At 37.9% G+C, this 13,368-nt stretch overlaps 2 protein-coding genes across 4 annotated transcripts; both read right to left on the minus strand.

The window, feature by feature from the left end:
* Positions 1 to 728: 728 nt before the first annotated feature.
* LOC126583225 (glutamyl-tRNA(Gln) amidotransferase subunit A, chloroplastic/mitochondrial-like) lies at positions 729 to 5,341 on the minus strand. 2 transcript variants are annotated; one of them, XM_050247550.1, is made up of 10 exons: positions 4,681 to 5,339; positions 3,446 to 3,757; positions 3,091 to 3,270; positions 2,882 to 2,976; positions 2,594 to 2,669; positions 2,347 to 2,424; positions 2,069 to 2,162; positions 1,937 to 1,986; positions 1,240 to 1,353; positions 729 to 1,016 (listed from the first exon to the last, which is right to left on the minus strand). In XM_050247550.1, exons 1-10 carry the CDS (start codon positions 5,242 to 5,244, stop codon positions 924 to 926), a joined length of 1,656 nt encoding a protein of 551 aa, XP_050103507.1. In that variant the 5' UTR covers positions 5,245 to 5,339; the 3' UTR covers positions 729 to 923. The 2 variants fall into 2 exon arrangements, with proteins under 2 accessions (XP_050103507.1, XP_050103508.1); XM_050247551.1 differs by lacking the exon at positions 729 to 1,016 and adding an exon at positions 1,053 to 1,109 and having other exon boundaries at positions 1,225 to 1,353; positions 4,681 to 5,341.
* Positions 5,342 to 6,015: 674 nt separating this feature from the next.
* LOC126583229 (actin-related protein 2/3 complex subunit 1B-like) lies at positions 6,016 to 12,379 on the minus strand. Of its 2 annotated transcripts, XM_050247557.1 has the most exons (15): positions 12,049 to 12,375; positions 11,302 to 11,387; positions 9,689 to 9,765; positions 9,426 to 9,520; positions 9,235 to 9,304; positions 9,007 to 9,076; positions 8,374 to 8,447; positions 8,241 to 8,283; positions 7,558 to 7,639; positions 7,286 to 7,374; positions 7,085 to 7,170; positions 6,949 to 7,012; positions 6,671 to 6,777; positions 6,460 to 6,518; positions 6,016 to 6,353 (listed from the first exon to the last, which is right to left on the minus strand). In XM_050247557.1, the coding sequence occupies exons 1-15, from the start codon at positions 12,116 to 12,118 to the stop codon at positions 6,289 to 6,291; spliced, it is 1,137 nt and encodes a 378-aa protein (XP_050103514.1). In that variant the 5' UTR covers positions 12,119 to 12,375; the 3' UTR covers positions 6,016 to 6,288. The 2 variants fall into 2 exon arrangements, with proteins under 2 accessions (XP_050103514.1, XP_050103515.1); XM_050247558.1 differs by lacking the exons at positions 6,016 to 6,353; positions 6,460 to 6,518; positions 6,671 to 6,777 and adding an exon at positions 6,782 to 6,859 and having other exon boundaries at positions 12,049 to 12,379.
* Positions 12,380 to 13,368: the final 989 nt, after the last annotated feature.

Genomic DNA, 13,368 nt, shown 5'->3' on the forward strand with positions numbered 1-13,368 from the left:
ATATCTAAAATCCTCACAATTTGGACGCCGATAGAATCCAAATCTGGAAAAGAGAGGGATTCCAGGGCTTGGGTCTTCTTTAACTGCACACATAACAGCCAAACAGACTTGAGGCTTAGACCTAGTTTGGGAGTGAGGTGCTTAAAAAAAAGCACCTATGAAAAAAAGCTGTGAGGGTTTTAGGTGTTTGGTAAACTGAAAAAAAATGGCTTATTTTGGAAGCTACTGTGAGAATAAGCTGAAATCAAAGGAAAAAGCTGAAGCTGCTATTTGTAGCTTTGGAAAACTGGCTTTTTTTCAAAGCACACGGAGTTACAGTGCTTCTTTAATGAAAAGACCCACTATTAGACTTTTTTTTTTTCCAAAAGCACTTTTACAAAAAAGTTTACCAAACACTCTGCTGATTTATTTCGCAGCCGCTTATTCTCACAGCAGCTTTTTTTCAAAGCACAGCAATACCAAACCAGCCCTTAAAGTGATGCAATTTATAAACTTTAGGGCGTAAATTGACAAAATCAAAAGGTCGTGGCCTATTTCAATAAACATCCCGAGTCTCGGGGGTGTAAAATGCACTTTGCCCCTTCGTTTTCGATGCATAACAAACGTTTATTAGACAAGTAACACAATTTTTGCACACAGTATATGTGAGTGTGTGACAGATATTTATTCACGGTAACGTCACTGGGAATAAATCATGACTGCACGAAAAAAAGCAAGTAATCTGTGTGTTGTTGCAAACTCATAACTTTCCTCATTTTTATTGTAAATAGATCACCAAAAATCATTACTAATACGACCGGTTTAATTAACAATTACGGTCTAAATTAAACCAAACCAGTCAGGTTCTGATCAATTCTAACTAATCGATTACATTTCCAAAAACCACTTTCAGTTGAGCACATCGACATCGATCCCGGGAGTAGCTAGGATGTGAGCTCATCTGCTATCAATGGAGGAACAAAATTGCAATTCTGCAGAGTCTGCTCAAATATATGACCCACCTTAAGCAACTTTCCCTGCAAAATCGACCAGAAAAATCTTAAAATCAACAATCAGATACTCAACTCTACAATCCCGTACTTTTCATTAATTCGGGGACTCTCCATTCCGTGTCTAGTCTAATCTGTAAATGTAGCAACTTTTACTCATTTTCAGTATGTAAACGCTAGAAAAGCTGAATACTAATTCCTGATAGAAATCAACATGTCGCAATGTAGTAGGTAGGTAGAAAGGTAATACCTCGTCAAATGCTGCACCGATCATTTGAAGACCAACAGGAAGGCCTGCAGAACCCCCCTCAACAAATCCACATGGCAAAACCAGTGCAGGTAGACCTGCCAAGTTAACATTGACCTGCATACAGAATCAAGCGGAACAGGTTAGAGTCATTTAGTCATCTTATGAGTAGAAACTACATGACAGGCAATAAAAGTTTTAAAGGAGGACAAGCACTTATGCAACGTAGAGCTTAAGAAACAAGAACCAACAGCGTGTGCCACCGAATGCCCCCAAAATGAGATCTCAGACCACTATAAACTTCTCACTACAAACTCCAGAAACAAGGGTGTGACATTTAACCATCTACTCTTTCGAAAGACAACAAAATTGCGAGCACAAAATGGAACTGTAGGACAGGTTGAAGTGCATGTGTCAAAAGTGCGAGTATTAACTACAGAAATAAAGGCCTTATACTCCGCCACACACTAATATGACCACAGCATTTTCTTTTCTTTTTTTCTGAAACAAAATCTGAACAATTTTCCAGCAGATTACAACATGGTACATGGGCAAGTATCTAACATTACATTGATGAATGCATATTCAACATCATGACTCAATTATCAACTCCTAGGACACACATAGACTGTCCATGCATGCAGCTAATGAACAGAAATTAAGAAATTTGGGCACTCAGAGAAAGTGAGAAGGTTCTTACAGTCATTATGTCACCTGCATACATTGCTAGAGGATCATTTTTCTTTTCACCTGAATAAATACAAGTAAACGGGTGAGTTACTGAAAAATCATAACATATGAAAAGCATACATATCCGTGGAAACTGGCATACCAATCTTATAAGCAGCAGATGGAGCCGCAGGTGAAATTAAGATGTCATGTTCATCTAGTGCTGCCTTGAAGCTTTTCCGAATTATAGTCCTCACCTAAAACACTATAAGAATCATTAATGCCATCTTGAACACCCTAATTGATAGGATTAAGCATCTCAGAACATAACATAGTGTAGTAACCAAGAATGAATTACTAGAATGCAAACAAAAATATAGATAATAGGATAAACTTTTCCCACCAAAAGTCCCTTTTAAATTAACACCAACATCATGGTACCTGCTGGGCGCGCTTATAATATGCATCATAATAACCAGCTGAAAGGGCATATGTTCCCGTTAGAATTCTCCTTTTAACCTGAAAACAATAAAGGCATTAAATCAACTCACCAACTGGTATAAGTCAGTAAAACAAAATTAAGAAGAAATAATAAAAAAACTAGATCAAGTGCACTGCAGCAATGTTCCAACTAATAGAAACTTCATAACAGTTGTAAGTTTCAACCAGCCACCTAGACATAGTGTACCTCAGAACCAAAGCCCTTGGCTCGGGAATCCTTATATTGTGAGTTCAACTCATCAGCAGCAACATGGCTTCCATACCTGGATATGGAGGAAAAACAAATAATAACAAATGTAAGCATATTCGTCATTCTGATATACCATCTCGAGTTTTATGAATACATTTAATAACTTGTCATCTTTATTCATGGTGGATCTAAACAAGCTTCTCCTACCCATTTTCTCTTCTCCCATTTAAATATACAAATGAATATACTTATTTATACATCAGAACAAACTTCTGGGTGAATTACCTGACACCATCATAACGTGATAAGTTTGAAGACGACTCAGATGAAGCAAGAATGTAATAGGCTGGCAACCCAAGTGAGAAAGATGGTAATGAGACCTGCAAGTTAATGTTTCAAGAATATATGAATCAAGACATAAGAAGGGTACACATGACATTTTGGAGGAAGGAACAGATATGAGCAATTAAAGGAAAAATTATTGATAGAAGGACCTCGGTTATGGAACATCCTAATTCTTCAAGATGCAAAGCAGCACTACGAACTGCAGAAGTTACTCCAGTATCAACACCACCATCCAGAGTTTCCCGGATCAGACCAATTCTCAATCCTTTAAGAGGTTTAGAAATTGTCGAACTTATGGAAACAAATTCAGCTGCAAGGTCGGGAACCTCCTGAAAGGAGAAATTAAAATGTATGCGTCAAGCAAATAATTGTGATATTAGTCCTTACTAGTCTTCACATAAAAGGACCAAAAGTTTGTTAAAAAAAATTCAGAGTTCACTTTCAGGATACGTAATGAGAAGATAAGGTGGTTTTATAAAATCAAGACTTAGAAAATTTTCTTACACGCTTGCTGCTGGTTGCATCAAGTCTATCATGACCAGAAATTGCCTGAAGAAGAATCCCAGCATCAGCAACAGACGTACCAAAGCAGCCAATGACATCAAGCGACGACGCATATGCCATAAGTCCGAATCTCGAGACGCGCCCATACGTGGGCTTCAACCCAACAACACCACAAAAAGATGCTGGCTGCCTCACACTTCCACCAGTATCACTTCCCAACGACACCATGCACTGCCTAGCAGACACAGCTGCAGCGGAGCCTCCCGATGACCCTCCTGGCACCCGAGACACGTCCCACGGGTTTGCAGTCACCTAATGAATGAACAGATGCACCACCTGAGTAAACCAACCCCAGTTACGAGTGCGAAACATAAGGAACCGAACTTACACAACCTCACTCCCTTTGACTCAGTGTCTTACTAGCAGTAATACTAAGAACCAAACTGTTTCACTACCCACAAGAAAAATTCAACTCTCAATCTAAGGATCTGTTTGGTACTCTACTTGAATCCAACTTTTCAAACTCAAAAACAATTTTCAAGTTTTAGGCCTTAAAAACTTGTTTGGTAGGACTATTTTAAAAAAATGAACTCAAAACTAACTAAAAAATATAGTCTATTCTCTAAAAACATAAAAAGTGAGTTTTTTGAGTTTTTAAACTTAAACCCACTCCTTTATTTTGTCTCCCTCCTCCCCTCTCACTTCAAATCTATCCCTCTCTTTTCTTCTTCTCTCATCTTTTTATTTTAACTTTTTTCGTCTATCCTCCAATCTGCTCTCTTCATTCTCTCGGATCTTTCTCTCACTCCTCTTTCCCTCTATCTTGTCTAATCCTCTCTCTTCTTTCCCTTTCCTTCAATCATCTCTTACTTTCTTGCCTCCTCTCTCCTCTTTCTCCCTCTCCTTTTAGATCTCTTTGTCTAGTTTAAATCGCAAACCAATCAAGTGTTTGAGTCTTAAAAAAAATTATTTTCAAGAAATGTTCTTAAGAAATGTTTTGAGAAATAATAAAAAAATTTCAAATAGGATACAAAAGGCCCTAAAAAGTTCCATGAAACACTAAAATTAACTTCCTTAATATCCAACTAAAATTTCACTACCATCAAGTTCTCAATTTTTCATTAAAAGTTATTAACTTTTTATGTATTTACACAAAAATAAAATAACAAGAACGAAAAATGCACAGAACCCAGAAAGCAAATTGATAAAAGAACCAAAACCCAGAAGAGAAAAACCTGAAATGCAGAGCCTTCAGTGGTGCTACCCATGCCAAACTCATCCAAATTGGTCTTTCCCACCACAATCCCACCCAGCTCTTTAATCTTCCTGACGGCAGTGGCGTCGTACGGCGGCGTATAGCCCTCCAGAACACGAGACCCAGCGGTTGACGGCATCTCAGCCGTGCAGATATTGTCCTTGACGGCGACAAGGACCCCAGCCAGTGGACCCAACTCCTCATTCCTCTGAATCTTCTCGTCGAGCTCGCGGGCTTGAGCGAGGACCGAGTCGGAGACGTGGAGGAAGGACCGGAGGTGGGGCTCGGTGAGGCGGAGGCGGGCGAGGAAGGAGTCGGCGAGTTGGGTGGCGGTGAGGTGGCGGGAGAGGAGGGAGTGGCGGGTGGAGAGGATTTGGGAGTGGGGAAGTGGGTTTGGGGAGCAGGGTTGGTCAGTGAGGGTGGAGTGGGTGACGGGCTGTGAGGATAAGGAGGAGAGGGTTTTAAGGGAAGTGTAGCGGAGTAGGAGGGTGGGGTTTGTGCGGAAGTGGGAGAGCGAGCGCGGCGGTTGGAGTGTCGATAGCATCGTTTTTTGGGAATGGATTTTTCTCCTGGCAACTGTGATATGTGGAATGAAGGGTTGAAAGAGAAATTGATGGACAGGCGATGATGATGAAGTGAAATGAACTGTTTTATCCGTTTTTAACCCAAATTGATGGACAGGCAATTTTTTTTTTGACCCAAATAAAAAGTACAGTAAAAAAATTTGTTACCATTTTTGGAAATCTGGATTCTATGAAGAATTTTGTATGGCCAATCTGGTATATTTCAAAGAATTTTGTCGGGCAGGTGGCGGCGAGTTCAAATCTCTACTCTTGTTTGAATGTTGGATCTGCTTTTAAAATGACTGAAAACACTTTTGGTGAAAATACTTTTAGAACCAATATTTAGTAAAAATGCAAGTAAATTCTAGAAAAACTATTTAACTGCTTTTGGAATCAAAAAATATTTTCTCTAAAAGTTTTTTAGTCATTTTAAAAGCACAACCAAACGAGTATCTCACTCAAATAGATAGGGCATAAGAGAGACCATAGAGGATTTTGGGTGCAGAAGATTTCAACTCGGTGGCGGCATAATGGGGGGACGATGACAAAGGAGAGTGCGGTGGGGAAGTGGCAGAGGCGATGTTGATGGTGGTGGTAGTTGGAGGGGTGTGGAGGATATGGAAAGTGGTGGCGGCAATGGTGGCGGTGTGGGGGACAATGTTGGTTGCAATGATGGTGAGGACGGATCAATTATACACAACAACAAAAGTATCATAAAATAGTACACAATAATCTATAAATCCAAACGAGAATATCAGGAAACAAACTTTTTGCTTGATCACATCAAATGGGAAAGAAGTTTCCTTTTCGGACCAGCGAGTACACGAGAAAATTACGGAGGCCAAATACATTACATGAAGCGGTACACGAGCCAAGAGCCATACAAAGCTAAAATCGCCACGATTTGCAGTTTATTTTCTTCTAGGCTTCTACAGAAATATTACCAATTGCTGTCACATGAAATATACAATGAACATTCCGATTACACAACGATATTCTTTATGCCTATGGAGATTGGTGACAGACTACAAATACTCCGATAAATCTGCTTGGTTCTCCATATCCCACACAACTACTTTTCCATCCAATCCTGTAATGTTAAGGTGTTAAGAGATTAAGATAGTGGATTATGGTGGGAAATAGGAGGTTTTACGACAAAGTGATTGAAAACGAAATTTAACATTGACTTGCTAAACCTGATGTGCTGAAGCGCGTTACTTTAGAACTCCCTGGTTCTCCAAGCGGCACGATACAACTACAGTAATCAGGAAATATTGTCATGAACTTAACTCCAAACATATTAGAGCAGCCCCATATCCGCTCTCAGTTAGGGTGGATATGTAATGTTTGAAATGGAACTGGGGCTACTAGACAAGGAATGACAAATGAGAAGCAACAGTGACGTACTTGATGCAGTTCTCATGGACACGTCCTCGTGATCTTGAATGTTCATTTGCATCATTGTTCAATCCATGTTTTTGTTGGCCATACAGCTTTCCGAATGCTTCAGAAAACTGTAGGGGCGAAAAAGGAAGTAATGAAAAATCCATTTCAGCTGACATGGAGCAACTCTTAAACGCAAGATCCATTGCCATCCTATTCAGCACGTTTACCACCATGGGATGACAGCACTGGAATGTTCATAAACAATTACATACATAGCACATAGAAAACCAGGTATTTACCTGTGAACCATATTTCGGACCTGAAGATGTTGTTTTTCTTTCCCCAAGAAATTTGATAAAATGCCTACAGAGAAAAACAAAACTATTACTTCGCCAGTCCTTAAAAGAATAAAGCCATCAAAGAAAAGGAATTTACCATATTCCATGTAAATCTGCCGCAAACACCATTGGATTGCAATCAAACCCCACGCCTATAAGTAATCTTTCAGACAGAAATAACACCTGAAAACGTGCCGCATATTGATTTACAATATCCAGATAAAAATATTTTAGTTGATTAGATGTAGAGTAGATATTTAGAGTCTTAAAAAGTTAACAAGAGTGGATGCTGACCCACATCACGGAGAGGCAAATCACGGAATGCAACATTTTGAGCCAGAGGAGAAGGTCCAACATCATCAACGAAGTAAATCATAGAACTATGGCCTGTATAATTCCACAATCCGGGAGCCAATTAGTGGAGAATGATAACAGAGAAAAGAAAGGAAAACCTACCCAAGCCAGCTGCCAATCTGGCAATTTGAAATACTGCCTATCAGCTAGCAGCATATGCTATGCCAAAAACTTCTTATCTTTGTAAAGAATGCACAAAAGGGAAATTTGTCTGACCTACATATGCTAAGGTATTGCCACTCGGTGACCACCTCACGCCAAATGACCAAGAAAATGATAGATCAAGCTGAAGAATTTGCTGTTTCACCAGAAAGAAAACCAAGTAAGGTTTGCTCCCACCGAAAGGGGAAATGTGTGAGTGGATAAAAACAAAATGATACTGCTCTGTAACCCCTCCAAACCAGGGTCTCTAATTATGGGTTTTGAGACAAAAATGATACTCAAATTTTCAATATGTGGTTTTACTTTAACGTTAGAAGGCCACAAGTTTAAATCAGTACAAACAAAAATCAGATAAGCATATTACTATTAAACTTTCCTACACTTACTATTATCTTAACAATGGCCAACATTGCTTATTCTTCTTCACTAGAAATGACGAGCTACAGTTTTACATATATCATAACTTTTTAGAACACTGTTACAATGTTTAAAGGGAAATGAAACTGAAGGTAAGCCAAGAAAGATATAATACCATATATAGGTCAGTGGTTAATTTTTAATTCTAGATTTAGAACAGTGCTTCGTTTCTACGTGTAACTATTATGAACAACTATATACAAGGTAAACAAATCAAGCAGCGTCCATTAACTGGAAAGAGATTTTTGTTATATATTATATATTCAAATGTAAATAGACGCATTAAAATTTTTTTGTTCCTACAAGAGAATATTTTTCACCTCTCCAAATTTTGAATCAGCAAATGGGCCTGTTCTTGATTCCCTGGATAATTTTCATGAGCAATTAAGATTATAATAGGACAAGTAACATAAGAATTAGACTAAATATGAAGAATGACGGTTTTAAACATACTTTGCATCGACGACCTTAATAAAAGTGGAAAATATACGGCATTTTCCATCTGTAGATGCTGTTGCTAGAAGAATCTGTAGCAAACGAGCACAATGTTAACACTTACCGAAGGTAAATGGCTAATTACCTAGCATCAAAACTAACCCTTGAACATGATAATGAATTACAACAGTTCAGCTAAAGCAGATGTAAAGGTAAAGTAATCACAGAACATAAAAATAAGTTAGATAAATTGATTAAGCATACAAATCACATTAAATACATCGATATGAAACAAATATAATTAAAGTGGTGGAAATTCTCAAAATACAGTTATGTATTGCAAGCCTGACTCCCTAGTTTAGGAGAAGACATTCAACTTCAGAAAATATCCAAGAATAAATAAAGGGCTAACATCCTTAAAATAATTTATTGGAAGTTATGAAACTGTGATCTCCCACCTTTGGGAGGTGTAGGGCGACCCCAGGTGCACACAGATGCCCCAAACTCACAAGCACTGGGCCACAGTACTTATTAATAACTATCATGGAGAACAGGGTGGCCTGTGTCAAACCTAAATACATGTCATGCATGCAATTGCTTTGAATGCGTGCCAAAATCAGAAACAAAATGTGATACTGGGAAAATACGTACATTATTGGGATGCCAAGCAACACTTGTCACAGAAGAGTCGTGCCTTTTTCTGATAAGTTTACTGACCCACCTGGAAAAAAAAGATTCAAATTTTTACCATTAACCAGCAAGACAGCAACTTGAATTCAAATGTAACTCCAATTATTATACTGTTATCGAACAGATTTAGTCAAGCACAACAGTTTGGACAACCCACAAACAGAGAACTGCAAGTAACAGGCTAATTACCAGTTATTCTCTTGCTCGTAGTAGCATATACAAACAGTTTTTGCCCCACTTCCAACAGCAAACTTGTTTTCTAGTACAAAGAAAGGCACACATTAGATTGGCATAGCATTTTCACACTGAAGGATATTCTATTTTTACATTTGCATTCAGAAAAAGAAAAAAAAAAAAAACACACACACACACATCAATACCTCTTGGATTCCACTTAACACAGAGTGCAGCACGATTTAGCCGAAGGATAACAAGGGTTGGTACCCACTCTGATCCTTCTAGATTCCAGACATAACTAGGTAGATTTGATAGTTCAGGAAACAGAACTAATCAGTCAATAAGTGAAAGAAAGAAAAATAGTGTGGACGTGTGAGAGAGAGAGAAAGACAGAACAAAACTCATGGATAAAGTTCCCATATAAATTACAAAACAAAATAATATCTCAAACCACATAGGTACTCACGAATTCCGATCATGAGATGCAGTAACTATTTTGTTTGCCCTTGCGCTCCAGTCTATCCCAGATACAATTTGGTCATGCTGCCACATGATGAAAAATAATAAAGCTTAATTGCATTGCATTTTCTTGACAGAAGCTAAGTAACACCAGATCATCTTAGAAAATATACAACTATCCAGACGTGAATAAATAATAATAAAATGAATCAAGAACCATTGAATTAGTGCCACTTATGTTGTACTTTTATGCGCAAACGGAAGCAAATTATAACAAAGTACCAAATATCAACGTCGTAGGTGAAAGCTAAAACAAACAATCTTAAAATCTGAACACAAAAGATACGTGGTTCGGCGTAAAGCCTACTCCACGGGTGAAGCACAGCAAGGAATTTCACTAAACAAACGGAGATTACAAAAGAGTGTTTAAACTCTCACAACCTAAATCCCACAACCCAAATCCCACAAATTACAAACCCTAAACCAAACGAGTAGAGAACTCAAAACAAACGGAGAAGATTCTCCCAAATTGCTCTCTAACTAACAAACTCACAAATTGACTCTCACCAAATTGCCACACGAATGAGCCACATCGAAATACACTAACCCTAAGGTCCTATTTATAGTGCATAGGACTTAGGTTACAATAAGAATCCTAATAGGAAGTAAATCCAAATCCTAATCAAATAGGTAATAACAAAATCTCTCCACCAAGGAAACCAACTAAGAAGTCAAAATCCAAACCCAAATAGGATGCCAAAAACAAATAGGTAACACAAACCTAATTCTTTGCATCATCCTAATTTTGAGCCGTAAAAACCCAACAACTTAGTACTACGGTTGGTATTCCTCTTCACTTGTAAGTAAGAGGTCTTAGGTTCAATTCTCGCCAAAGGCAAATTTGAACCACATTATTGCTAGCCCATTGTGAGGCTAAGCCCACCCCCTCCCCCTTAGTGTAGATAATATCATTTGTTCAACAAAAAAAAAAAAACCTGTTGAATTAGCTGCATGATTCAAAATCAATGACAGAAAAATATATCAATACTAAGAAAGCAAACTCAATGGCAGTTAGCATACTGTAATCCCTTCCAACAAAGCTAAGAAAGCAAACATCAATGAAATTAACAATACGAAAAAATTCAGCAATTATGCACAATGCTTCCATTGAGGACCCAAATAACATCCTCTGCCTGGAACCATGTCCTTACAACATAATCTTGGACAAACAGAACAGGCCACAAATCCAAATTTAAAGAACAAAAAAAGATTATAACAAATCCGTCAAACCAAATACTTCATATATGTTGGAGTGCAGGACCTTCCAAGGAGCCCTCAAGTTTCAGTTCACATTTATCACATTACAGGGAGGTTTTCAAACAGCTCGATATATCCAAGTAATACCTCTAGTACTTTTCTACCTTTACTTCCATTACTACTTAAACTACTTATAGTTGTCTTGAGTAAAACTCAGAAAACTTCGCGCCTCAAAAGTTGCAAATTTCTACTTTCTGAAAAAATTCCATTTCCTCAAATTCACATCATAGTTGCAGTGAAATATTATAGTACAATTTGATTTAGGCAATTAAAATTTCTATACGATGAATCTGAACCAAGTACCTTCTGAAGAACGTGCAGCTTCTCCCACTTTCCTTGCAACAGAGCATAGATGTGAACTTCATTGTTGTTTGGACAAAATGCGAGCACTGCCAGAAAATCGGAATTATCAAATTACAACAGTGCAACTACAAAAATGTACACACACACACACATTATCCTACGATTTCATGACCGCACATTAATCACAGCTAAAACCTGGGCTCACAACCATCATAGTCTGGAGCAACATCAAGATTTCCCATTTTTCAGAGCTCAGAAACTAGACAAAATTACCCATTGGGCCATTGACTACCAAAGTTCTTTAAAACATTACATTTTTCAGCAGCAAGCTATATGTAGGTATGTGTGTATATATTCTTTAAAACATTACATTTTTCAGCAGCAAGCTGTGTGTGTGTGTGTGTGTGTGTATGTGTGTAAAGATATAGCACAAGCAGAAAAGATATAAGCTTCACAGCACAATAATTAACCCCAATCCTCTGTTTGGCTTCCCAGAAAGTGCAAATAGAAAAAATGGAATCAAAATATTCAACCCAAAATCTTCACATTAGTTCATGAACTGTAATCGCTCCAAGCTCTGAGCTTTCCAATTTTCCAACACAGACCCACAAACATAAAAGCATTAAAATATGTAACTTTAAAAAAAATAACGAGAAACTAAATGCTTGTTTTCCTATCGGTTATCCCATATTTTCCGAGCAACCAAACAGAATAAGAAAAATGATTAGAATGGGTGGGAAACATTACTGGAGCGATCACGGCTCCAAGCGTGGCAAGTGATGCACTGAGCGAACTTGTGAACTTCCACCGCCGCCATTTCTTCGTTTCAATCTTCAGCGGCGGAGAGGAAAACCGAAGCTTTTTTTTCCCAAATCGGCAGCGGAAATTTCAATCTGGGTTCCTATCAATTTTGTTCGAAGAGCTGGGATTTGCACGGAATCAAAGAGGAAAGTGATTGTTTGAGTGTGAATTTGGGAGGAGATCTGAAGGCTTTGAAGACAGATCCAGTGCTTTATTCCTCTCTTCTTTCTCACTCTTGTTTTGTTGGCATTGGAGATGGAGATGACAGGCACGTGTTTGAGAAATTAACTGAGCTCGAATTCTCACGCAGATAGGGAAAATATTTTGTTTCTGTTTTTTGCTTTTTTTAGTAAGGAACATTAATGAAAGTATTTTGAAAATTTTAAATTTTAACGATACTGATAAAATAAAAGGTAAATATCATAATTGATTTTTTAGTGTAAAAATGTGATTTTTTGTTAAATAAACAGTACCGAAAGTTTTTCATTAAGGTTTCCTTTTTAATATCATATTTTGGTGTGTTTGTAAGTGCTTTTAAAATTAATGATTGTATTTTTAATACTGTTTATATCATATTTAGATCATCGTATTTAGATCTCGTACAAATACTCGGGAGACTTAAATGTAATTATGTGATAAAGGAAGGGGTAAATATGTAATAAGTGAGGAGTCCTTATTCTATAAAATGACCCATCACCCTCACAATTAGAGAAGGTCATTTCTTAAGGCTCCTTCGTCCTCTCAAAGCTCTGACATTACAGAGCTCCCTCACTCCCCTCACCTCTTAGATAAATACATAATCAGTGTGGACGTAGCCCAAATCTTGGGGTGAACCACGATACATCTTGTGTTATTTACATTCCTTACAGATTCACGGTTGGATTTACGTTGTTCCAAGACCTCCGATTTTGTGCATCAACATTTGGCGCCGTCTGTGGGAAACGACACGAAAAGCTATGTCGATTCTCTTTCATTTTTTCAACTCCACCGTGAATCTGCAAAAACCCAACAACCCAAAGCTTTCCCAGAAAACCCACAAAGCCACCTCGTCTCTCACTTTCTCTCTACTCTCTTAACTATAAATCCACCACATCTCTCACTCCCACTCCAATCATTTCTCTTCAATTTTAAGCAAAACCCATTTCAGATATCAGAAAACCCATTTGAAAGTTCAAAACTTTTACTCGAATCCCTTGAAAAATAAGGAAGAGAAAAAGAAAGCTTCAGGAAGAAGGGTGTGGACTTTCTGCAAATCTCGTATGTTAA

Source organism: Malus sylvestris, chromosome 9 (assembly GCF_916048215.2).
Source record: "Malus sylvestris chromosome 9, drMalSylv7.2, whole genome shotgun sequence".
NCBI lineage: Eukaryota > Viridiplantae > Streptophyta > Magnoliopsida > Rosales > Rosaceae > Malus > Malus sylvestris.

What these genes read in the sequence shown, in the direction of transcription:
- LOC126583225 (XM_050247550.1), bottom strand. Translation starts at nt 5,244, where the DNA reads ATGCTATCGACACTCCAACCGCCGCGCTCGCTCTCCCACTTCCGCACA. An exon ending in TCACGTTATGATGGTGTCAG is followed by an intron (nt 2,670 to 2,881) that starts GTAATTCACCCA and finishes CTCCATATCCAG; the next exon opens with GTATGGAAGCCATGTTGCTG. An exon ending in ATTATAAGCGCGCCCAGCAG is followed by an intron (nt 2,163 to 2,346) that starts GTACCATGATGT and finishes ATAGTGTTTTAG; the next exon opens with GTGAGGACTATAATTCGGAA.
- LOC126583229 (XM_050247557.1), bottom strand. Translation starts at nt 12,118, where the DNA reads ATGGCGGCGGTGGAAGTTCACAAGTTCGCTCAGTGCATCACTTGCCAC. An exon ending in GTGATTTGCCTCTCCGTGAT is followed by an intron (nt 7,171 to 7,285) that starts GTGGGTCAGCAT and finishes GCACGTTTTCAG; the next exon opens with GTGTTATTTCTGTCTGAAAG. An exon ending in GTCCGAAATATGGTTCACAG is followed by an intron (nt 6,778 to 6,948) that starts GTAAATACCTGG and finishes TCGCCCCTACAG; the next exon opens with TTTTCTGAAGCATTCGGAAA.